This window comes from Acartia tonsa, chromosome 2 (genome assembly GCF_053477335.1).
Source record: "Acartia tonsa isolate MP-2025a chromosome 2, ASM5347733v1, whole genome shotgun sequence".
Lineage (NCBI taxonomy): Eukaryota > Metazoa > Arthropoda > Copepoda > Calanoida > Acartiidae > Acartia > Acartia tonsa.
The window spans coordinates 27,938,926-27,966,744 of record NC_137261.1 but is presented as its reverse complement, the minus strand read 5'-3'; the positions used below and the strand labels follow the sequence as shown (position 1 = coordinate 27,966,744).

Genomic DNA, 27,819 nt, shown 5'->3' with positions numbered 1-27,819 from the left:
CTAGTATATTTTATTCTGCTTAAACCCACCCAGCATTCAATTCTGTGTAGATTGTCAAATTCAAGGTGGGCCTCAATTTCCGCTAAATTCAAAAGTGATAATTACTATATGACGCATCATTAAAATACTTGTTGGGGTCAAAACGTGCAAGTATATCATATCAACTAGCGGCTGTGTCTCTAGCAACTAGGGACATTTCTAATTTATTAACAAAGTATGTAAAACCCTACCTGGTAATTACACAAAGCTTCATGAAAATGGAGAACTCAAATTGTCCATTGATAAGTAAGATCTTTCTACTTAATAAAAAACCGATGCAATTAAGAAACTTTTACTACTATTTATTATGCTTGTTGGTTATACCTACTTTTGAATTCTATCTTAATGATCAATCTGAAACAAGTCAGAACTTTAATATCAGAATAAAAATTTAAAAAAGTATCAATATTGTAAATAAATTAGTTGAAAAACTGCTTAAATGTAGAATAATGTGTTAGGATATACTTATATTTTTAGGACTTGATTATAGAGATGCTTCGCTTATAACATTGTACCGAGTGGTAATAAGAATCAGTATTCCAAATATCAGAATATAGAAATTTGTTGTCAAAAAGTAAAAAGATTAACATGTTTTAAATGAACTTGCGGACATTATGATAACGATCAAATAGTTGCTACGACTCCTAAATCGTACAAAACTGTTTTAGGAATCTTCATGCAAAGTTTGAAATCCTTAGGACTAATCTAACATGCCTAAATCAACGAAAAAAGAAAACCGTTCGCTTATAAATTTAGCGATTCTATAAAAATTGATTTTTCTGCAGAAGAGATGTCACTCCGAAATTGAATGACAATTTCAGAGAAAGAAATAAATTTGGTAAGAAATATCACCTTTCTAGGCATCCGGAATAAAATTATATTTCACCAATAGATTTAAAACCTCTGGATGGATATTTTTGACAATTATAATCAAAAACTACAGGCATGATATGATTTCCGTAAATAAAATTCACCGTAATTTGATGTATCTTAGTCCCTGAAAAGTCGGGCAAAATTAAAAATAGCAGAAGCTTATGATTATTAAAGTATTGCTCCAATGCAATGTATAAAGACTTACTTGTTATTTATTGATTTAAGCATAAATGATAAACATAATACAACTATGGTCATAGAAAAATAATATAGAATTTCACTCTAAATATATTTCTCTAATGAATGAATAAAGACTTACTTGTCTATTGAACTAGTAATAAAAGATAAATATAATACAACTATGGTCATAGAAAAATAATGTAGAATATCACTCTAAATATATTTCTCTAATGAATGAATAAAGACTTACTTGTCTATTGAACTAGTAATAAAAGATAAACATAATACAACTATGATCATAGAAAAATAATGTAGAATATCACTCTAAATATATTTCTCTAATGTATAAAGATTTACTTGTCATTTATTAATCTAAGCAAAAATGATAAACATAATACAACTATGGTCATAGAAAAATAATAAAGAATATCACCCTAAATATATTTCTCTAATGTATAAAGACTTACTTGTTGTTTATTGATCTAAACATAAATGATAAACATAATACAACTATAGCCATAGAAAAATTATATAGAATATCACTCTAAATGAATTTCTCTAATGTATAAAGACTTACTTGTTGTTTATTGATCTAAAAATAAATGATAAACATAATACAACTATGATCATAGAAAAATAATATAGAATATCACTCTAAATATATTTCTCTAATAATAAAGACTTACTTGTTGTTTATTGATCTAAAAATAAATGATAAACATAATACAACTATGATCATAGAAAAATAATATAGAATATCACTCTATATATATATCTCTAATGTATAAAGACTTACTTGTTGTTTATTGATCTAAGCATAAATGATAAACATAATACAACTATGATCATAGAAAAATAATATAGAATATTACTCTAAATATATTTCTCTAATAATAAAGACTTACTTGTTGTTTATTGATCTAAAAATAAATGATAAACATAATACAACTATGATCATAGAAAAAAAATATAGAATATCACTCTAAATATATTTCTCTAATAATAAAGACTTACTTGTTGTTTATTGATCTAAAAATAAATGATAAACATAATACAACTATGATCATAGAAAAAAAATATAGAATATCACTCTAAATATATTTATCTAATGTATAAAGACTTACTTGTTGTTTATTGATCTAAGCATAAATGATAAACATAATACAACTATGATCATAGAAAAAAAATATAGAATATCACTCTAAATATATTTATCTAATGTATAAAGACTTACTTGTTGTTTATTGATCTAAGCATAAATGATAAACATAATACAACTATGGTCATAGAAAAATAATATAGACTATTACTCTAAATATATATCTCTAATGTATAAAGACTTACTTGTTGTTTATTGATCTAAACATAAATGATAAACAAAATACAACTATAGCCATAGAAAAATAATATAGAACACCACTCTAAATTTATTTATCTAATGAATAAAGACTTACTTAATGTTTATTAATCTAAGCATAAATGATAAACATAATACAACTATGATCATTGATCATAGAAAAATAATATAGAATACCACTCTAAATATATTTCTCTAATGAATAAAGACTTACTTGTTATTTATTGATTTAAGCATAAAAGATAAACATAATACAACTATGGTTATAGAAAAATATTATAGAATATCATTCTAAATATATTTCACAGGAATCCTCTTATTCCTTTTGCTTCAATAGATTCCATGGACGTCCAAGTTGTGGGGGTAAAGAGGTGATTAACCCCCCCCAAAAAAAAAAAATATATTATTTTCTTCAATTTTTATTCTTCCCCCCTCTTCAAAAAAAAAGCTTCGAGGTTATTGAAACATTCTTTTCTTTTTTTACAATTGTCTTTTATTGCTATATAAATATTACATAGATTTTTATCCAATAAATGATTAAGGGAGAATTCTATACAAAATTGTTCTATGGAGCTTCGACCAACGACCACTACTTGCTTGATTTGAATTCTATTCGATATTGTTCTATGGTGCTTCGCCCAACAACCACTACTTGCTTGATTTGAATTCTATTCGATATTGTTTTGTGGAGCTTAGTCGCGCGACCACTACTTGCTTGATTGTGTTTATTCTGATTACCCAGGGTCCATTACACATTATCACCTTCAGATAACATACACAAATAAATGCTTTTTTCACGCTTGTCCTCGTTTTTATCTGGGATCTAAAAGGGGTAAGACAATGACCGATAAATAATGTACATCCCAAATGATGATACACAAAATTACCCATCTGTAGGTTACAATTAGTTGTTTAAACGTTTGGACACTTAACTTAATAAACCAACCAATCAAGTTGATAAGCCAACGAATAATAAAATGTTATTATAAAACTTTTGGGACTAGTGTAAAAAAAAGCCTATTGTCCCCTCTCTCTTTTGTTTTTATGGGATGTGATGTGTATTTATTTATTGCATATGCGTAAATGTTCTATATATTATTTTTGTTATATTTATAAAATAAAACGTGTATCATATAGCACGATTACAAATGAAAGAGGAAATATAAATCATCGAAGTAGTCCTTATTTTTTTGGCTAGAGCTTTCTGCCACTCTAGGCTAACAAAACAAAGACCCAATCCAATGATTTTTAGTTTCCTTTCATTTTTGTCCCTTCCCAGTGCCTACTGAGAAGTTACTCAGTAAAAGAGAACCATAACGATTCAGTGGTTGACGAGATCCATTAGTACACATGGACAGACGGACATGACACTACTATTATAATATGATTAACGGACATACAAGTATGTCCCTAGACAAAATCATTATTTAATGCCTGTGGGGTTAATTTAACTCCACAGGCGACAATGGTCGATAAATTGATATTGTGTAATGAGTGTCCGTCTTGTTTTATTTACAATTAGATAGTAAATTACTAAATAGTTTAACTGTTAAAAAATTTAACATTGAAAGACAATAAATGTCAAAAAAAAACCACTTTGTTTGTAAATTTTGTAAATTTTTATTCTAAAAATTGCCTATCTGTAGCAATTAATGTTTTTTACAGGTTTTGTGATTTTAATTTGAGACGTCTAACGGGAAATTATTTAACTACATAAAATAATTCTTTTTGTATATTGCTTTTGATATATTGTTTTAATTAAGGTGATCAGGTTAAACCAAATTAAATACTAGCGGTTATGCCCCCTAGAGGCCTCTATAGGCACTTGAGGGTAGATTTTTTTCAATTTTAAATTAAAAAAGAAAAGGTAAAAAATGGGGGAACATCGTTTTCCCGGGGCGATATCTCTTGGGAGGGTTGCAGTACCCTACCCTAAAATATTCTTAAACCTTTCCAGGACCTACATGGAAAGCTATATTGTAAATGCGAACCAAATCGGTCTAGCGGTACAAACAGACAGACCTACAAACATCCCGTTACTTTAGTATATAGATAGTAGTATATAGATAGATGAACCTCATTAAGATTAGCTGAACAAAAATACATTTTTTTTCAGGACTGGTAAACTCCACTATCCTACGGACGTCTGTGGTCCCCTGTATGAAGAGGAACTCGAGTTCTGGGGTCTTGATTCAAATCAGGAACATTGTCAATATTCATATTTTTGAATCGTGGAAATAAAACAAAGTATTTTAACAGTAGCTTCTCTCTTGTTTCTAGCCCCTGCGGGGGGCTCTAACCTCGCGGGGCCAATTTACTAACTTTGCGGAATAAAATCATTAATATTTACCTAACCTAAAATAAATTTCAAAAATTCTAGACAAAAATATGATGAGATATGAAAATTAACCAAGATATCATCACAAAATTTTGGTTTTGCATCCACACAAAAACTTTTATTTCAAACCTTTAAATTAAATTTTTATGCATTTTTTCAACCAACTTTCCATTTTTCACTGTTCTATAAAGTCTAGGATAAACGGAACTTTTATATTTGAAAATTTAAAAAAAAATTTGCAATTAATGGAAAATCTTAAACTTATAGCATAATTTTTGAGACTTATTATAATATTAAATTATATTAATATGAAGGTTTTTTTCTGTCATTGCCTTATCCTCGTATCTCTGAATAGAACCCACTCTATGATGATGCATGCTGAAAACATATTTCTTTTCAATTAGAATTTTGGTAGCAAGGCTACTTTTTAATAGTAACCAAACTAATTCCGATCCACTTTCAATAAAGGCGCAACTGGAATGGTACATTTGTGTTTACATATCAGCATATTCATAAACATTGATTTCCTGATTTAAATGAACATAATAGTATTGGTATATTCTAGTTATTTCTATTTTACATAAATTTTTTTTTAATTATAAATAGTATTTTATACATTCCTACGATTAACATAATTTAAAAATAGTATGTATGATTTCAATTATGTCGATGTTAACAGTGTAAACCACCATTCCAGTTTCGCCTCTCTTGAAAGTGGAATGGTACATTTCAAAAATCATATTGGCATTGATGATATCATCACCAAGAGAGGCAAAATTGGAATGGTAGATTACAAAAATCATATCGGCGTTGATGATATCATCACCAAGAGAGGGAAAAGTGGAATGGTAGATTACGTTTTTTAGAGGGTCAAAACCGTAATCATAGATTATATTTCTGCTTCTATAAAAATGGATTTAACCCCCCACTGTTAAAGTTGAATAAGATTATCTTTTAAATAGTGCAAAAATAAGGACAAAACTTTTTCTATCATACAAAGTAGAATGATGTCTGCCTACTGTCTGAAGCTTAAGATCTCAGTGACCACTGTACCGATTGGGCTCTACTCTTCAGGGAATATACCTACTGGTCGTGTGGTGATTTTAGGCTGTTTTCTTGGGGGGGGGGGGACACCCACAAATGAAAAAAATCCGCCCCCATTTTTTTTATTTTTTAGGCAGTTAATTTAAAAGTATTGGTCGCAGCACCAGAGGTACTTAATTGTTTTTAATTAGGGCTAGGGGCGAAGCCGCTAGTGAAAAATGAAGCAATGAAACAAACTAAATATACAGAACTTATATAAATTATACTGTTACAAAGCCTTTTATAATCCTTCCCCTCAGCAATAAATCTTAGATACATAGATGTACTTTATAATGTAACAAGGACAATAAAAAGCACCGGCTAGCTATTCGAAATAAAAGGCAAAAAAGTTAAGACGCCTTCTTTAGTATAAATAAAAAGGGTGTTTAAAAAACGAATCTATTCACTTTTTTCAACATAAACCCTGCAGTTTTGCTTACAACTAACAAAAAAAACCTAATTCATGCTCAAGCAATGACAATAAAAAAAAACAGAATTGAATTTTAAATCTACTCACCTCTCCAGAGTACTACAGCTCGAGACGGAGAAATTTTCTCTACTGGGAGAGTGCTTATTACATAGAAATTAAGAAAAGTGTTTTTTTTTTGAAAATGAATTAACTGTCTAAAGTTTGAAATCTTTTAGATTAACCTCATAATTTTTATTATTTTTTTTTACCAAAACTGTAGGGTTTATATTGAGAAAAGTGAAGCGGTTTTTTAAAATTACCTTTTGGATATAAGACCGAGTATACAATAGGGTGGGTCGATTTGCAAGCTTTTTGGGATTTTCACATTACTACACATTGGCAAGGGTTACTGTGCCAATATTAAACCTTGTGGGGGGTATAAAATGTGCCCTCCAATGGATAGTAATATGAAATTCCAAAATCGACCCACCCTAGTATACAACCATACAGAGATGCTACACATCTAAGAAGCTAAAAAATTAAAAAAGAAGTAGAAATGAAAATGTAAAGATTTAGATAAGACATAATATATATATCCATTCTATTTCCGCCTCCTCTAGAATCTTTTCTAATGTGTAGTAGCTTACGTAATCACAATCAAATTGTACATTAGAGTACCTCAGAGTTGGGTCATGCAATAGAGGGGACAATGGGCTGTTTATTACCCTAGTCCTTTTTTTTATAAGTTTTATAATAACGTTTTTATATTCGTAGGCTTTCCAACTTTAGGGACTTTTACAGAATTTTGATTGCTTGCTTTTTTAAGTTGATTGTACACACATTTCAACCACTTATGGTAATCTACATAAGGGATAATTTTGTGTATCATAATTGGGGATGTATATCAATTTATCGGCCATTGTCTTAACCCTTTAGATACCTTTATATGCAAGCATTAAATTTAAAGAATAATCTACCAATAGTTTGGGGGCTTCTCTCTAAAGTGAAAACCCTAACCTCCCCTTGAAATAAATCTGAATTAAAGCGGAGTAGTTTTGTGCCCTCTAAATACTCTGAGGGAAAGCACAAAGGTCTAAGAGCTAAATTTTAAAAATGATATGCCCCTCACAAAACACTTTTTTATCACTGGAATTTGTACTCGAACAAGACCTAATCGTGTGGTTCTCTCTTGTACATTTATAGTATGGGTATATTTGTCTTATGGTTTTGTATATGCGTCTGCTTTAGCTGTGTATATGTGTGCTTTAAGTGTGTCTTCAAGTAAGTATTTGAGTTAGAATGAGATAATACAGTGTAATTTTAATAGAAGTTTAATACAGACAAATTTTGTAGCAAATGAAATAAAAAAGAAATATCCAGCAATATTTGTTATAACAATCCTTTTAAAGTAGATAGCAATGAAATATGAAAACTTAAAACAGTATCTGCTCTGCTGAAAACCAGGGAAGAAGGGGACATCAGAAGTCCCCAAAGTTTTAAAAATACTTATTTTTCTGTTTGCTTAATAATTTGGGGACTTACATTGAATTGAGATTGGTTGGTTCATTATGTTAAGTGCCAAAACGTTTCAACCACAAATTGTAATCTACTGATGGGTTATTTTGTCTATCATTTTTGGAGAAGTACATCAGTTTATCGGCCATTGTCTTATCTCTTTAGCTCACTGGCTGAAAACAACCAGCATATTATTATTAAAAATTTCCATATTAATTGTACAGTGTAGTCTTGTTCTAATTACTTTAAAACTTGGCACAAAAATTGAGGGTAAACTTAGAGTCTTACATAACTTAACTACTACTATGTTTAGTAGTTTACTCATTTACATGGCAGACTTTTTTTTATGATATTTTCTCTTTTTACCCTGTATGGCTTTAAATTATATTTAGTAGAGCATACCAATATTTATAAAATATTTAAAATGGTCAAAAAATTTAGATATTTGAAAGAATCTAAAAGAATGAACAATTTGCACAAAAAATCTTTTTATGAGTAGTTTTTTAATGACGATCTACTTTAGACAGAATCAATATGACAGATAAAATACCACAAATATATTTTACTCGTTTAGAAAACTTTTTATAGAATTTTATAATTAGAATTACTATTAAACTAGAGAGCATAAAACCCCAACTGTTTAGTAGAAAATAGTTAAAAATAGGTTTATATGAAATCAACCATTACACAAGCAGAAACAGTGATCGACATTATGAAATTTTTATTAGATCAAATAGTGTAATTTAAGTCATATAAATATCCAAATCTCCATTTAAAAAGGACGTATAGCCCCCGAAATAACAAGTAAAACATGAATAAAATATCTTTTTACCTACATTATATAAAGACCTTTCCATATGCTTCCAAATTATTTTCTGCTACTTAGCTGTGTTAATATAAGCGACACTATTGGTTGTTTTTCAATGACTCAATAGAGAGGTTGCACAAGGCGGTTGCGATTGGGAGATACAGTTATTTAACCCTTTCTCCCTTTAGTGTTTTACTCTGATTTTGGCTATAGGGGTTGTATTTCTAAAGGGGGTTAAAAAAGTGAAAAGGTTGTCCTTCCAAATTACAATTTTGAGTTGATTTTGCCCCCCCCCCCAAAAAATAAAAAAATCTTCGAAATTTCATTAAATAAAATCGCCGAATATCCATCCCCATAAATGCCAATATATACTATGTATGTAGTATTTTTCTATTTTCTCATTTAATTGCGGATACACATGATAACATGGAACCAATTTAGAGATTAGTTTTCCTGGAAACTAGAAAAGGTGTGTTTACACTTCCACTAATTATTACATCCGCTTAGTGTTTTGTATAACCCATGAATCTAAAGGGATAAGATAATTGGCTATAAATTGATGTACATCCCCAATGACTATGCACTGAATTACCCTTTCTGTAAAATACAATAATTAGTTGAAATGTTTGGACACTTAACTTTTTAAACCAGCCAATCAAAATTCAATAAAAGTCCCCAAAGTTGTTAAGGCAACGAGTAAAAAAAACATTATTATAAAATTTTGGGGACTAGTTTAATAAACAGCCCTTTGTTTTTCCCCCCCCCCCTCTCTCTCTCTCTTTAATTTTAATCATCAGGGTAAACCATCAAATAATGTTTAAAAGTTGAATATTAATCAATAAAGATGTATATATAAGTTTATACTGATGTGTTTTAGACTATGTAATGGCCATCATTGGTCATTTGCATTGTATGAAGCCATTTTCCATAGGCACTAAAAAGAGCTTCAATGCGGAATTAATTGCACCCCAAAAGGATATTTTTACTATTTAAACATCCTATTGAATTTAAGGATGTTTTCGCATTATTCCGTAAAATTTGGTGCAAGCTTCCGGTCAAATGCCCTCTTAGGTCAAGTTGTACTTGATTTTTACTAAATGTATAGTTATATATTTTGCAATAGCAGAACTTCTGTAAACATAACTCCTTGTTTAAAGCATGTTTAGACATCCTAAACCTTATTTTATTTCACAATAGCTAATTCTCTGGGGTTAACAATTCATTCTTTTTCTAACAAAAGTGAAGTTGAACAAAGTCAAACACTCAGTTTCAAAAGTATAAAGTGTCCGCTCTAATCCATTCCTTTTTACTTTTGAAATATTTTTGTGTTTTGAAGTTAAAAAATATTGAATGAATCCATAATTATTGCAGCAATAGAGGTTTGGATAAAAGCAGAGATAGGAGAAAATGGGCTGTTATTACACTAGTCCCCAAAGTTTTATAATAACGTATCTTAATTATTAGCTTAATAACATTGGGGACTTTAGTGAATTTTGATTGGTTGGTTCATTAAGGTGAGTGTCCAAACGGTTAAACCACTACTTATAATCTACCGAAAGGATCATTTTGTGTATCATCATTGGGAATGTACATCAATTTATCGGTAATTAATAGAAGTTTGATCAAAATCTTTTATAAATTGTTTCATTATATACTGTGCCTTATTATCTAAGGAATCAACATTTCAAAAAAAGAAGTTTATATGTAATTGATGAATATTTAGTTTAAAATCGAAATTTGTTTAATTTACTTGTGGATTTTGAGATTATCCCATATCATATCGGATTCCTGATGCAAGGTTTAAACTCAATAGGATTATTCTAACATTCTAAAATGAAGATCCAAGCTGAAGCGCTGGAAAGTGTCATGTGTGACGTCATAAAAATACATCTAAAAAGGAAGTATGGGAGAAGAAGTGGGAAAGGAAACCCCTAAAAAGAGACGGATTTAGAATTATTTTTATAACGTTACACTTGACTCTTTCCAGTTCTTCATCCAAACTATATATTCTGAAAAGACGCAAGTACAAATCCTAACTATAGTATAGCTTCATTTCATTAAAAAAATTGTAGACCCCTGAGAATATGCAATGAAGAAACTAAGATATAGTTTTTGTTAAAACTAATTAAATCTTCAAAACTTTTACTTTTTCATTTTCTTTTTTTTAACATCAACAACTTGTTTAATTTAATTTTAGAAAAGAATGCAAAAATTCTAAGAAATAAGTATTATCCCCAGGGAAGGAGGGGATACCTGGCTGTTTATTACACTGGTGCCCCAAGTTATTAATAACGTTTTCTTATTCGTTGGCTTAAAACCTTTTGGGACTTTTATTAAATTTCAATTGGTCGGTTCATTAAGTTGTGTGTCCAAGCATTTTAATAACTAATTTTAATCTACAGAAGGGATTATTTTGTGTATCATCATTGGAATGTACTTCCATTTATCGTCCATTGTCTTATCCCCTTAGATCCCTGAATTTTGCAAAGACAAGTATATTTGCATCCAATAATTGCGACGGAAATAGGTGACAATTTATGGTGATACAAAAATACAAAATTGTTTAAGGAATACAAACGTAAAATTGTAAAATAATCGTGTTTTTAATGGTTTTTAATCGAGTTTAATGAAAAAACACACGACTGTTATTATACAATTATACAGTGGAGATAGAGAATATCTAATTAAGGTGGAAATATGTATGAAGAAAACAATATTATACACATATCTGAAAAATCTAAGTTTTTAAATCTTCTTATGTCTTATGGAAGAGTTTCTGTATTAAAAATACTTGACAACAAACCTAAGAATTAAACTTAAGATGACACTATTCATATGAAAAATTGATGTTAAAAATCAATATGGTTTGAATGGAAATACGGACATTCTAAATCGTACCTAACTGTAATATAATCATCATGCAAAATTTGAAATCGAAACGAAACGAACCGGACCTATTTATATTGACAATTTCGTGGGTTAGGTGGAGCCCTGCTGTTGGATGACTTACACTACACATCGAGACACTCAAGTAAGTAAAACTATTTTATTAGTTATAGTTATTAGCGCATCATATTATAAACAACTTTTCGCGGGTATAAAAAGTATAATTATAAAATTAAAACAAGTTTTTTTAGACCTAAGAAGCCGAAGGTATGGGTTAAAAACGTGTTTCAATCTTATATATAAATAAACATTATTTATCTGGTTGAGATTTCATGCTATTAATGAAAAAGATAGTTTTTTTCTCCGATTGAGCTGAATGGTCTACAACCAATAAAATAAATTTGCGGATGGGAGCTTGCTTTTATTATACCATGAACACACAGGGAAAGATAATTGATGGCAAACTATTCTTCCCTAGGTTTTTACTATTTATGTTAAAATTATATCAATTGAAATGTACTTTTATTATTTATAAAAAAAATTCTCTGTAACTGACCTATATCTGTACTCCTAAATGAAACTAATGTTTATAGTTGTGGAGCAGTAGAATTTATTTTATGAAAGTGTTATTACTATTTAACCCCTCATACAGTAAGGAGGTTGTAACCAGTTTTATAAAAACAGAAATATTATCTATCTTGGAGAAACTATACATCGAGGCAGAAAGCTTACCTAGAAGAGTAGATAGATAATATCATTTTCTATCCAGGCAACACTTGTTATCCTGGATAAACTAGACATTGAGACAGACAAGCCAGCTGAAGATGACATTACTAATATTATTTTCTATCTAGGCAACTCTTGCTATCTTGGATAAACTAGACATCGAGACAGACAAACCAACAGAAAAGAAGATAGTCAATATTATTTTCTATCTAGGCAACACTTGCTATCTTGGATAAACTAGACATCGAGACAGACAAACCAACTGAAGAGGACATAGCTAATATTATTTTCTATCTAGGCAACACTTGCTATCTTGGATAAACTAGACATCGAGACAGACAAACCAACAGAAAAGAAGATAGTCAATATTATTTTCTATCTAGGCAACTCTTGCTATCTTGGATAAACTAGACATCGAGACAGACAAACCAACAGAAGAGGAGATAGCTAAAAAGTTTGGCTTTGAGGAGAGTTACCACAATGGTGAAATGTCAAGGTATGAAAAAGGTTTATGTAGTGATAAGTAGATTCGCATTCCAGAGGCCTATGGAGTAAATTTATTAACCCTAAGAACCACATTTAGCAAAGGTGGGAAAATGTGAGGGTTAGATAAGATGAGCATTTGTTATGGGAGTCTTCCAAAGAAAGTCCACACCCTTATCTGACATATTAGCCGAGAAAACAATTTTCCACATACAGACGAGCAAAGTTCAGCTGAGGATAAGACTATCCACTAAAATCATTTGATAGTTTTTTGAGAGGCAGACGTAAAAATAAACATTCTAAAATGTAGAAAAGTGTCTCACCATTAGCATAATTTTTTATCAAATATCTATACCACTATTTTAATACCAACTCACAAGTATTTAAATATTATTTTTTAACATTACATATTGTTTTATGTACAGATATTTACATTCCTAAGTTGCCTGAAATTTTTTTATATTTTAGATGGCAGAAAACAAAGCCGAAAATTTGGTCCCTTTTCGACGAACCTCACTCTTCCCACTGGGCCAAAATTGTATCTCTGACTTCAGGTTAATATTTCTCAATATTCAACCATGGATCAGGGATCTCTAGGGATAAGACAATGGATAATTGATGTACACTCCCAATTATGAGAGACAAAATTATCTCTTTTGTAAATCAAAAATATTGGAAGTAAAGTTAGTAAACTTCAATTTGTACTAGATTAAAGAAAGTCCCCAATATTTTTAAGCCAACAAATGAACGAACGTGGCTACTAAACTTTGGGTACTATATATATTTTACAGTCTCCTTTCCTTGATGTTAGCATAAAAATAATGTGTTGCCAAACGATTTTTTGTTTACTTACATAAAATGTCTACGTGTTATTTTCTAAGTAAGTTCAATTAGTTTTAGTTTTTGCATTCTTAACTTTAATTTTGTATGAATCTTTTCTTTTTAAAAGCGAAGCTTTTCTATAATTAGGGTCGGTCCGTCCGTACGTCCGTAAGGGATAACTTTTTCCGTTAGAATTGTCCTATCGATTTCAAATTTTGCATGGCGATTCCTTTAGTAGTTAGGTACCATTTAGAAAGCGTAGCAACTCTATAATCATTACAAGAATGTCCGTATGTCCATTTTAAACATGTTGATTTTTTTACTTTTTTAACAACAAATTTTTATGTGATCTAATCATCGGATTGATCTGATTTTTGGTATATTGATTCCTGGGAAAACAAAATATAATGTAATATGCGAAGCAACTCTATAATCAAGTCCTAAAAATGTAAGTATGTCCATAAAAATTATCCTGTATCAAGCAGTTTTTCAACAAATTTACTTGCAATTTTGCTTTGACTCTTATACATTTATATTATGATAATTAAGTTCTAACACTATACAAGTGTTAATGTCCGTTTGTCCTACTGTTTCAGTGCTTCGCTTTTATGGATGTTGTCATCCTTGTTATTTTAAACATACATTGTCATCAGGGAGGGAGGGGACATAAGACTTTTTAATAAAATAGTCCCCAAAGTTTTATAATGATGTTTTCTTATTCTTTGGATCAACAACTTTGGGAACTTTAATTGAATTTTGATTGGTTGGTTTATTAGTTGAGTGTCGAAAAGTATTAACCATTAATTTTTATCTATAGAAAGGGTATTTTTGTGTATCATCGTTGGGAATGTACATCAATTTATAGGCCATTGCCTGATACCTTTTAGAATTATAATTCTCAAAGACTTTTATGAATCCTAGTTTAAAATCAATTTTCTTTAAACTTTTCTTAGATATAAACTGTTTTTGCTCTTGCCAAGCTCAGTTTAATTTCATATTCTGATTAATTGAAATTCTGAAAAACTAACCCTTCCCTTTACTCATTTATCTGTCAATGCACAAGCTAAATTAATTAAATTACTGGTTTTAGTTAATTTAGATTCTTATTGGGTAGTTGTTAGGTAATTCATCTTAATAAACTTTATCCTTTTTCTGCGTTAGGTAATATAGGAGATATAGTGATAGTTTAATGGAAGATAAAATAATAGTTTTTTTTTATTTGAAAAAAAATACTCCATTTTTCCTTTTCCACACAAGCGACCGAACTCAACAAATAACGCATCCGCTCGTCGTAGGGGATGTAATAGGTTCAAACTCGGCTTAACACCGCGTCATTACCGAAGACGTTAAAAAATGTTCCTACTGCAGATTTAAATAATTAATAGAGTAGGGGGAACGCCTTGGCCTAAAACCGGCGAGACTCATTATCTTACAGAGCTAGGACTTCCAGCTAAAGGTCGTACAATCAAAGAGTTGGTTGTCAATGATTTGACTCCCCTTTGTTATCTAGAGTTGTTGGACTTGACGTTAAAGCCTCACTCGTACAAAGTAATTGCTCCTTTACCATATTTTTTATTTCTTTTTGGTTAAAAGCCAAAGAAATAATTTATAGTCGGTATATGCAGTAATTGAATGCCTATTTACGAGTACGAGTATTCAACTCATTTACATGTATCTTGGCCTTTTTTCAGCTTCTTTATACTAATCTTTTTTTTTATTTCAGTATTTTTCATCGTTGTATCGATCTTATCGTTTTGTTTGAAGACGCATCCAAACTACAGAGTACCTGTCATTAGGAAATTATTATCAGAAAAGTTTTATAATTCTAGAATTGCCTCGCTCCAAAGGTAATACAAAGATGACAATATCCATAAGTACAGAGGCACATAAATTATAGATGGAAGTACATCCAATGCTCATAAATTAAGAATGAAAAATCACAAAATCTTTTACTAATGTTATATTTACATTTTTTAAAAATGACTATCAGGCAGACCAATTAAATTCAACTCTGGAAGCTCATTAATCTTATCAAAAAATAAAGAATTCAGTCGTGAAAATTAGAGGTGGATTCTTAAAAAACTTTTGCCTCATTAAAAATTCTTTGCCTTACTAAAATTAGTGGGCCTCACTAAATATTTATAGAGGATAATTTTGTCTCACTGTTTTAGTGGGGCAGTGAGCCAAAAAAGTTTTTAAAAAACTCACCTCAGATTTCTCCCATGGTGTTACGGAAAGGTTGGTTTATTAATTAATGTTGTTTTTGACATAGATAAATAATGAAGTTTACACTCTTAGAAAGTTTCCTCTGACCAATAAACGTCTACTCTATAACTCATATTATTTGTCAGTATTACTATCCATAATTCTAAGGTAGAAAATTTACTTTTATTTAGGAAATTTTATTATATTCGCTACTTTTGAATTTATAATGAATGTTTCCCTGAGAATTAAAAAATGTTTTACTGCTTGCTTGTCGTCCTTGTAAATGTATGATGCAACTGGTTGGTAAACGTTTATAATTAAAGTTTGGCCGGATATTCGGTCATTTTCAACATAGAAACTATCTGGCCGGATATCTGGCAACATATTTTTTTTTATATGAAACAAAAATATCTGTTATCAAACAGTCACATGTATTCTTTCTTAATTTCTTGGTATTATATAGCATTAAGTAAGTAACACTTCATTAAAATAACGGATTGAAGGACGTATCAGCCGGATATCCAGTATCTAGTATCCGACCAAATATGTACCTGGCCCAACCCTAATTATAATATCTACCTAATTAGTAAATATATGTATATGACGTCATCCTTGTAAAGGTTATGACGTAATTGATTAGTAAACTGCTATGATACCTAATACCTTTCCCATTAGTAGATAATATATGATAACAAGAACAACTTTTTGCATAACTAGCGCATCAATAATAGTTTAGTAATATTGTTTAATAGAGAATAAACCATTGATCTAAAGGGATAAGACAAACCCCATTGTCCCCTCTCTCTGGAATAGGCACAACTTCTAAGTATTGCCACTTGAGTATAGAACATAAGCAACTGGTACGTAACAAAGAAACATTTAGACGGACAAATGATGAACTTATTATAGAGCAGCTGCGCTTCTAATAATGCATTGTTTACCTTTACTTTTAAGCTAATATGATACCTTGTGCCAGTTGGGATGATAAAAGTATTTCTCATACTGAAAAATCATGTATAGCATTGTATTATAGATAATTTTCTATCTTGTTAGCCCGAGCCTTCGGCCTCTCATGGCTTACTAAACTTGTTTTAATCTTATAAGTTTTCATTTTAATATCCGCGGAAAGCTGTCTATATACGATGTGATAAATAACTATTCCAAAACATAAAAGGTGCTAACAAAATATGTATTTTTTCTTCTGTTTACACAAGCCGCACAATATTAATTTTTAAATAGGGTGCAATTATTTTTGCACACTCTTTAACATGTTATCTTTAAGAAAAGGTTAATATTTGCAACCTAACAACTATGTAATGTAAAGCAAAGAACACAAAATTATAGTTGGATTACGGCAAAGATAAGCTCATTAAAAAATCACTATACCATACTTAAAACTGTACATTTTATTTATAAAAAAGTACTGAAAATATTAAAACATTGTGGCACCGTAAGCCATCCATTTTTAGCGCCAGATTTTATTAAAAGTGTGACTAATAGATATTTTTTTGGCTGCAAAAGATAAAAGCGGCTTTCAGCTGTTAATTGTAGATTACCTGGCGGCAACTGTTTAGTTTTTAAGCTGCAGGTTGATCAATTTTAGCCGGGTGACTGAACTTATAATGAGTGGTAATTTCCATTGAAAACAAAAAAATGCTAAATGATAATAATGCAAATGTGTACAGAAACATAACAGTAAAAGATTTCCGTAGCAACTTCACGTACTGGACCCTAGACAAGGCCCAGACATACCCACACGAAGCTTTCTTCTATGTTGAGCTTGTCTGCAATATCTGGTTCACCTTCGAGCTCATCATCAGGTTAGAATAGTCTTATTATGTTTAAACCTTTATCTTATTATTATTAGGATATGCTCATAATCACAATAATATAAGCTTGAAAATTTAGGTGTGATAAAAATTATTGTACAAATTTTAAATTTTATGTTTTTTTAGGCAAATTAACTCCAAATGTTTGATTTTTATTGAAACTGTCTTTTAATTTAATGTATGACACCTGTCATTCTTCATACGATAATTATCAGATATTAACATTTCATTTTATAACCAGCAGATGGGCCCTTAGCCTCCAGGGGCTCTTTATTTAACAGGATAGAAATGAGCAGAAAAATAGCCTAAAAACATTGTCTTTGTTTTAGGTTTATTGTGACGCCGACAGTGCGTCAGTTCCTGGAGTCCCCACTCAACTGGATCGACTTTGTGGCCACCCTCAGCTTCCACTCAGACATGCTGTTGCAGTACCACTTCAGCGACATCGAGAACGCCGACATTCTCGAGTTTTTCTCCATCATCCGTATCCTGCGGCTGTTTAAGCTGACCCGTCACTCGCCCGGCCTCAAGATCCTGATTCATACATTCAAAGCTAGTTCAAAAGAGTTGACGTTGCTCGTGTTTTTCCTGATACTTGGCATGGTAATATTTGCCAGTTTGGTCTACTACGCGGAACGGCTGGACATAAATCCTGGCAACGATTTCAAAAGCATTCCGGAGGGGCTGTGGTGGGCTGTAGTCACAATGACAACTGTTGGGTACGGCGACATGGTGCCCAAAACCTGGGCAGGTCTGCTGGTCGGCAGTTTGTGTTCATTAGCTGGAGTTTTAGTGATTGCGCTGCCCGTGCCCGTCATTGTGTCCAACTTCTCCATGTTCTACAGCCACACGCAAGCCAGGATGAAGCTGCCGAAGAAGAGACGTCGTGTGGTGGCTGTCCAGCAGCCCCGCAGACAGCCGAGGTTCCAGCACAACCAGCGGAGGCAGGAACCTGTGGACCACTCAGGTATACAGTTTAATAATATCTCAGTAATAGTATAACCCACATGTTTGAACATGACTCCTTTTCTGTAACTAAATATCAAAATATTTTCTATTTTCGTCATATTTTAATTCTAAATACAATTCCAAACTCATATTTTTGTATTTAACTAATAATCAAACGAAATCTGAAATGCAAAATGAGTTAAACAATGTCTTACCAAGTATTTACATTGTATTCTTTTACTTTAAAACACTTTTTTTTACATAACTATGCATTAAAACAATCATTACTGAAACTTTTTACAAAAACTTTGCAAAGGAATCTTTTTACAGAATTAAAACTTTTTGTTTTCATTTCAAACTTTTGTTTGCATTTGATTGTGTTAAGTTAGATAAATTTTTGTTTTGAATGTAATTACACGTTGTTTTTATCATGCTTAACTTAATCTTTTGAAATTCAATAAAATGAATCTTAAAGGTAAATTTTATTTAAATCAGAAATTTAAGGACAAAACAAACATAAAAAAGCTTTTACTACTAGAGGCTTCGCCGCAAGATGCAATTGGCAAATCTCCCACATTTATTTTTGTTTAAAAAATATCATTAGATTTTAAGTTTGTTTTCAAGAGAGAGGAAGGGGGGAATGAAGAAGCAGGTGTCCCACCTCCACAGAAAATAAATGTCAGTTATTTGAACCTACTAGATAGGTCTAACTATAAAGTATGTATTCTTCTAAACATAATTGCATAATTTGATAATATTTTAGGCTTTCAACGACGTCTGAACGCAGTAAAGTTCACCCACAACAATCACAACAACAACCACAAACAACAGATGATTATGGAGAGCCACAACGGCATGGCCCAACAACAGCTATTACAACAACAGACGGTTGGCAGCTGTCCAGCCGCTGCAGCCGCCGCCATGGGAAATCCACCAAAACATTTAATGGACTCTAAAACGATGCTGCTGGACGGGTCTGCTTGCGGGCCGGGAGTGCCAGGTTTGTCGAGCAGAGCCGGCGCTCCCGCCACAACATTGTGTGCTGGAGTTACTGTTGCTGGCGGCGGCGGAAAGCGGGGCTCAAAGGCGAGCATATTTGGGGGAGTGCGGTCAAGTAGTGTTAATGAGGAGGGCTACAGTCGGCCCACATTTGTTCAAACCACACCAAATGTGTCCACGCATGGGGTGTCCACCTGATTTTTAAGTGAGTATTTCTAAATTTTTGTTTTATTAGGCTATTCTTCTAAATAACTTGAGTATTTTACAGTAGACGCGGTTTCACTCACAGATACAGGTGGAGTACAGAAATCATTCGACCGGACCATTAGTTTGAAATAATTGAAAATAAGAAGGATTTTGGTTGTTTCTTTATACAAGGTTAGTTTAGATTAGGGCACAGGGTAGCGCTGCCGGGTTAAAGCACCACAGATAGAGGCTCATCATGGTTATGCTTCCCCCCCCCCTCTACCTGAGATTATGCATAGGAATCTATTTAAAACTGAGATGGGTGATTTTAAGTGCTCAGTAGGCATATAAAGGGAAAACAACGATATTATTGTTTGTAACTCCAATATCTAACTGGTAGCTTCTTGAGGCTACGGACTAAACCACCTGTTTATTTTATATATATTATAAATGTGGGTGAAAATGAATTTGCTTTGTTATCTTTTACAGAAAAAGTTATTTCATCTTTTATAGATTTCCGATTCTTCTATTTTTAAAATTGTTATAAAAAGATGTGTAGATTATTTTTCTTTTTTCTTTATATGAATGCAAAGATTATTCGTTTTTAAACTGTTAAATGCCGCACTGTGATTGGCTGAAATTCGACGCACCCTGATTTGGCGCACCATTGAAATGATTTAAAGATCCAGCTCTGTACATAATAATGTTAATCAGGGACAGTTAATTTTATCCTTTTTTTGTCTGTAACGAAAGATCTCGCTAATCGCCGAACTGTTAGGGTTCTCCTTTCCTATGCAGCTTCATATAGGTTCAAGGATGGTTTATCACTATTTTGAGAGAGGGTATCCTAATGCTCCTAAGAGAAATTGCCAATAGAAAATAATTATATCTCCCCCTCCCCTCTTAAAAAAAAACCTTTTTTCCTTTGAAAAATAAAATTGAAAGTGAAGGGTGGACTTCCACTACCTATAACCTAGAGGCCTCTAGGGGCGTAGTCGCTAGTACATTTTAAAGCATAAATATTTTGCTCATTTATTTTTCTTGTACAGGTATAGATGTTATTATCCTTGTTTTATTTGTAAACTGTTAAAGTCTTGGTATTGAAGCTGGAAAATTTGATCATATTTTTCCCCTCCATTGAACAACGAATAAAAACATAACTCACAATAATCTTAAAACAAATTCTTTTTTACAAACAATTTATGAAAAGTATTTTTTTTAATATTGCTAAAAATGTATTCAAATTTGAAATGAAACTAAATTTAAAATAGGATGAAAAAATTTATATTTGCATCAGTGTAAAAACAAAATAATTTGCTTTGGACACAACCTAATAATGTAAATTTACATGAAAGAAAAAGTTATATGTTGCTGTTTTATCTTTAAAATTGTGAACAGACATACATACAAAATACAGTATAGTATACTGTAAAAATTATATGATATAAAAGTACAACATATATTAAATTACATAAAAGTATTATAATACATATACAGTATACAATGATGTACCTTAATATTCGGTCAGATTTTTAACCAAGTGCATAAAGAATGCATAATTCGAAGAAGACTTTTGTATTTAATACAATATCTCATAAACTGTACGGCAAAATACAAAATTTTTTGGGAGGATTATTGATTATTATCTTTATATTTGTCATAGAGAAAAAAATAAAAGAGAGGAATCGAAGCAACTAGAAGACGAAAATAGGCAGTGGGCCTAGAGGCCTACTTAGCGCTGTTGCCGCGCTAAAATTTATTGCTATTCCACTACTTTTCAAATGGGAGGATTAAAAATTATTTTAAAAAATATTTTTTTAATTTTTACTATTTCCATATTTAGGGCAAGAATATTAGATTAGATATTTTCGTTTTAATGTTTTAATTAAAAATTACATAGAATTTTATTTTTATTTAAAAAAATTTGTTCATGAAAGATGAATCCTTCTATTTCTAAAAAGGGGGAAATTTTTTTCATAATGAACATTCAGCTGATTCTGACCGCCCACGGCTGTTTGCTAAATATCGCTTTTCTTTTTATTCACATTATTATTTATGATTGACTTACAAAAAGCCCTGGGCGGTTTTTGATTTTCGTCTGCGTCTAAATTTAGGGATGGGGAAGTAGTATTTTACCATGAAAAAGGGGTGAGTATTCATCCTCTTATCCTTTTTCCTTATGATATTTGTATACTAGCGGTTACGCCCCCATCATCTAGGGGCTCTGTATTCGAAGGGACAGAGAAGGGGCTATAAAAAATCATCTGAAAATTTAAATAGCCTAAAACAATTACAGGACCTATGTGTAGTTTACCTAAAATAGGGAACCTAATCGGTTTAGTAAGAGATCTTAAGTTTCAGACAACAAAAAAAGTTTATATGATAGGATTATGCAGTAGTTTCTATACTTGAACATGACCTAATCCCAAGGTCCTCTAGTGCAATACACACCCACACACACACACACACCCACACACACACACACACCCACACACACACACACTCCTATTTATGTAATAGATACCCAACTAGAAATCTAAATAATCCAATAGATTACTCTTCTGATACAACGCTTGCCAACGGAATTTCATATTAAACAAAGATCTAAAGTAACCAAAATAGCGCAGCTAATAAATTAATAACAATATTTCATCAATTGGTTGGTTGATAAATATTGAAACTTTTATAGTGTCTAAAAAATGACGTCACACTAGCCTACCACTGGTCAAATGTATACTGGCCTGCCATTAGTGATTTAGTGATTGGAGTGGCATATCATTGGTCATATGCATTGTATGACGTCATTTTCTTTATAAGCACTACTTTTTTAGACTAAAATATATTTTTGTTTGTATTAAAACCAATCTTTGAAAACAATTGAAGCGTGTATTGGCAGAATAAAAGTAGTATAGTTTCTGATATAACATTTTCCAAATAAATCCGGGAATATTTTGACAGAAATATTTATATTTATATATTTTGTGTCTACAATATAACTATTTCTGATTTTATACAGGAATAAACTGAGCAGAAATAAGGCTAGTCAATTGTCATTACAGTAAAACACTAGAGGGGGAAGGAATTTAATAACTGTATCTCCCCATCGCAGTGTCCTTGTGCCGACTCTCAATTGGATCATTGAAAATCAACCAATAATGTCGGTTATATCAAAACAGCTAAGTAGCAGAAAACAATTTGGTAGCAGACGAAAAAGGGAGGGAGGTAGTTATCTGAATAAACATCTATACTTTAGATCTGTTTGCTAGTCTTTTTAAAAGCAAAGCTTTTCTATAATTAGGGTCGGTCCGTCCGTACGTCCGTCCGTCCGTCACGGATAGCTTTTTTCGTTATTTTAGACATGTTAGAATTGTCCTATCGATTTCAAATTTTGCATGGTGATTCCTTTAGTAGTTATGTACGATTTAGAACGCGTAGCAACTCTATAATCATTACCAAAATGTCCGTACGTCCATTTCAAACATGTTGATTTTTTTACTTTTTTAAATAGCCTTTTTCGTTAATTTAGGCATGTTAGAATTGTCCTATCGATTTCAAATTTTGCATAGTGATTCCTGTAATAGTTAGGTACGAGTTAGAAAGCGTAGCAACTCTATAATCATTTCCAGAATGTCTGTACGTCCATTTTAAACATGTTGATTTTTTTTACATTTTTAACAACAAATTTGTATGTGACCTAATTATCCGATTGGTCTGATTTTTGGTATACTGATTCCTGGGACAACAAAGTACAATATTATAAGCTATTATAAGCGAAGCAACTCTATAATCAAGTCCTAAAAATTTAAGTATGTCCATAATCATTATCCTGTAACAAGCAGTTTTTCAACAAATTTACTTATAATTTTGCTTTGACTCTTATACATTCGCATTCTGATTATTCAGTTCTGACATTATTCAAGTGTTAATGTCCGTTTGTCCTACCGTTTCAGAGCTTCGCTTTTATGGATGTTGTCATCCTTGTTAATTAAGGTTTTTGATAATCTATTTCCCAAAACACGTTTTATAAGTTTTAGTTTCAATCAAACATTATATGGTTCAATAAATTAAAATCACAATAATAATATTAAACTCGTTTTTGGTACAAAGAAAGCTGTATGAAGACTGTAAAGATTATATTTTAATTGTTTATATAAATCTGGGACATTTAAGAGTAATGAAAAATCCAACAACTGAATATTAATTCGAAAAACTATTTAGTAATTTCAGCTTATTTTAAGATTTCTTTATCTGCGTCCAAGTATTATTTTAGATTCATTTTTCTGTGCCAAATTCCTGAGTCAAATCTAGGAAATGTCCTAATATTCTTGCGTTGTTTAAAATAGAGATGTTTTTTTTTTGAATTTATACATAGGGAAACTTTAAAATTACAACATTCCATTAAGAATCGTAAATTTCACGGCAAAAATTTCTCTAAAGGTCAAACTACCATTTTTTGTTTAAACTTTATATCTAAAGAAAATATTAACCTTTTAAAAACTTTTTGGTGTAAGTGTAACTTTTAAATTCAAGTCTTGGTAGGGTTTTAGGCTATTTTTAGCCCACTCCTTTTTTCATTTAATTACACATCCTCTAGAAACTATGGGCACATATGTTAGTCCTTATATAAAAGTAACATGATTTGTATTTATCTTATAGCACCAGAGAAGGTTTAGACCTAATTTTGGGGAAGTTACCCCCAACTTCCTAAGATAATTCGACACCAAGTCGACTCCCCCTTCCCCCCCCCCCCTTCAAGTAGCCGCTAGTAAATACAACCAATATTATTTTTAATTGTTCAGTAGAAAGAATTGATATAGAAGAACTTTGGGGTATAGTCCCTTTCGTGACAACGCCTCTTAAGGGGCGTTTCGTCTTACAGTAGATTATTTTGAATAGTCCATTACGTAGCATCGCCCCATAAAGGGCGATTCGTCATTTTTTTAAAATGGCTTTTTATAGATTATTTTAGGTTAGGTTAGGTTATATTGGGTTAGGTGATTGCCCCACAGGGTTAGATAATTAGCCCCGCAGGGTTAGAGCCCCGCGCAGGGGCTAGAAATAGGAGAAAAGCTACAGTGAAAAATACGAAGAATCGCCCCATAAGGTGCGATGTTACGAAAGGGATTTTTCCTATTTCTAGCCTCTGCGGGGGCACTAACCCTGCGGTGCCAATTGCTTAACACTAAGGGGCGATCACCTAACCTAACGTAACCTAAAATAACCTATCTACAGCTACTGTGAAAATAAGACTAAACGGCCCTTAAGAGGCGTTGTCACGAAAGGGACTATACCCGATCTTTGTAACCCAGAAAGGTACTTAAATAAGATCTCAACTGTTCCACAAGTGTTTCTTTTCATAATACACATCATATCTTCTTCAAATTAAGACATTTGGTAATATAACAAAATGAGATTAAGTTATTTAGACAATAAATAAGCAACAATCAAATCAAAAATATTTTGTCCATTTGAAACTTGTATTGATTCTTTTTGGTGAAATCTTGGGCATTATGTGATAATTGGAAGGAAGTCCAGTTTTAACTCAAATTTTTCTGATATTATCTTCATAAGAAACTTTTGATTTTATTGGAAACAAATACAATCATAAAAACTTAAATTAAATCAGTATTTATTTTCTTGTTTGGTCTGAATGAAAAACTTTCCTGATTTTCCTTAGAAATGGCGTGGGCAGAAAGAGAAGCATGTGAGATTGTAATATGTATGTCTAATATATAGGGTTAGGATGCAATAAATTCCACTAAAAGACTCACATAATATTGGTATTTTACTGTAATGGATGTAATTTTACACCAGATATCATGAGCTATAATTAATTGATACTTGCAGCTTGATAAAATAACGATTCCCCCCATCCACCCCCTTTACTGGATGAACTAACTTACCAATACGTGATATTAATGTCAGCAACCTAAATTGACGAAAATTTGTCCTCTGTCAAAATATCCACGTATATTCTATATATCCATTTTTACTGCAGTCTTTGAGTTATTAGTAACTACTGCAAAATTTCGTTAAAAATTGTCTTATTGGCAGAAACTACATTTGTCAATCTTTTTTGGCGATTATATCATGACAATTTGATGATAAGTGAAAGTTATGGAACACCAAAAGGGCTAGAAAAGAGGAAAAATATCTGGTTGAAGTGCTCTTAGATCACTAATAAGCACTCATACTGTCGCCATATACAAATATACATATGTACTAATGTAGTCTCTTTTCATTTCATATGAATTCTATTTTTTAGATTACTTATAAACGTAACAAGGATGACAACATAAAAATAGTGAACCTCTGAAACGGCGGGACTAACAAACATTAACACTTGTAAAGTGTCAAAACTGAATAAGTAGAATATAAATGGATGAGTCGAAACAAAATTGTAAGTAAGTTTATCTTAAAACTGCATAAATGCAGGATCATATAAGGAACTTATAGCCAAAAAATATTTATACAAGTATACTGGTAATTAAAGAATAGTTATAGACATATAATCTAGTTAACTACCTGGGTACAGTGTTGGGACATTTTTCGTCTGCTAGCTAATTGCTTTATGCTCTTTTGTAGCGACTTTGCTGTGTTAATATTTCCGTCGCTATTAGCTGATATTCAAAGACCCAATTGAAAGTCGACGCAAGGTTTACGGGGTGGGGACATACACTTATTAAACCCTTCCCCACTCGAAAGTTTTTTACTCTAAAGTTTTTAATATCGATACACCTTTATTGTCTTTAAATTAGTCGCTAAGAGCGACAAATAATAAATTTTCTCAAGTTTCCTTTAATTTGTGTTATTAACCCAGTGATGAAATGTGCTGAGGTTGCTGGCTGGCAATAACTTGTGTAAGGATCAAACAAACAACAAATTTAAAGTAGCCCATTGCAGCCACGGATTGGTATGCAGATTCTTTAAAAGTTGTGTTGATTTATTTTTGATATTAGGTAGTCCTTTTTTATATTGAAATCCCAGCTAGGTTTTTGTTAGATTTCCAGTAAATAGACAAATCAATTTTATTGATCACATCGACCTTTATTTATGCCTGTTTTAAGAGGGTTTCTTTACTTCTAAGATTCTTTTGGTGCTGTAAGTTTAGGTTTGTTTTAAGAGTGCCGTGTTGGATCAAAAAGGCTTTTCAAGGCTTGTAAGTGAACCTTCTTTAACCATCCCCTGAAATCCAAATTCCGTTCAACGCCTCTCTTTTTCCTCTTGTGTTTCGGAAGCTAAAAAAGGTATCAAAATACACTCAAAAGCAATATTTCTTATTATTAAAAGAACGTGTCCTAACTTTTTAAATTTTATTTTAACCCATTCGTGACGAGCTCCCATAGTTCAAAGTTTTGATTCAACAGGGTTCAACAAAAAAGTTTTTTTCAAAGTAATGTGTCAAATTTAAGATATTACTATTTTTGTTCATAATGACAATTTTTTTCTTTTTTTTTGTTTCGTTTTAGTACCTTAAAACGAACTTAATTTAAAAGAAAACTTAAATTACTTCAAAATAAGAGGTCTACAAAAAATCCGGTTGCAAATCTAAATTCATTGGATCATTTTACATCTACTACTTACTAAAAGCACCGACTAGCTATTTAAAAAACTCACAAAAGTTAGGACACATTCTTTTGGAAAATATGATTAATTTCACCGCTGAATGTCTCTATACATCTTTGAAAATACGAACTTCAATGCTTGTCCCGTTTACTAGCCCACTAATTTGTTGAGCAAATAAGAAAATTGGTGTGTCGGGCCCTGTTGAAATCCTCTGGGACCAGACAACAAATTGGATGGGTGGATATCATACTTTCTTATATTGTTATAAACTATCATACTTTATTATTGTAATACCAGCGCTTCTACTCTACAACTAAATTTTGTTCGACCATGGACCACTGTAGTCAGATTAATAAAATTGTTAGGGAAAGGAAGTACAAATTACATCTCTCAATTAATAAATTAACTGCTCTGCGATATTCTGTTAAATGCTACGTTATAGTCGAACTGACAATAATTAAACAAATTATGTTCACTGGTAATCTCAGAGAGAGAGGGGACAATGGGCTGTTCATTATACTAAACCCAAAAGTCTTAGTATTACGTTTTCTTATTCATTGGCCTGAC

At 31.5% G+C, this 27,819-nt stretch overlaps 1 protein-coding gene across 1 annotated transcript in view; it reads left to right on the top strand.

Moving 5' to 3' along the window:
- LOC145308561 (potassium voltage-gated channel protein Shaw-like) overlaps positions 1 to 27,819 on the top strand; it is a 44,748-nt gene that overhangs the window by 13,584 nt on the left and 3,345 nt on the right. The window contains exons 3-10 of the mRNA XM_080150277.1: positions 4,566 to 4,651; positions 11,587 to 11,633; positions 12,598 to 12,710; positions 13,166 to 13,251; positions 15,243 to 15,333; positions 17,410 to 17,544; positions 17,883 to 18,520; positions 19,265 to 19,705. Coding sequence (XP_080006403.1) covers positions 4,566 to 4,651; positions 11,587 to 11,633; positions 12,598 to 12,710; positions 13,166 to 13,251; positions 15,243 to 15,333; positions 17,410 to 17,544; positions 17,883 to 18,520; positions 19,265 to 19,698 — 1,630 coding nt within the window. The 3' untranslated portion in view covers positions 19,699 to 19,705. The remainder of the gene's footprint in view (positions 1 to 4,565; positions 4,652 to 11,586; positions 11,634 to 12,597; positions 12,711 to 13,165; positions 13,252 to 15,242; positions 15,334 to 17,409; positions 17,545 to 17,882; positions 18,521 to 19,264; positions 19,706 to 27,819) is intronic.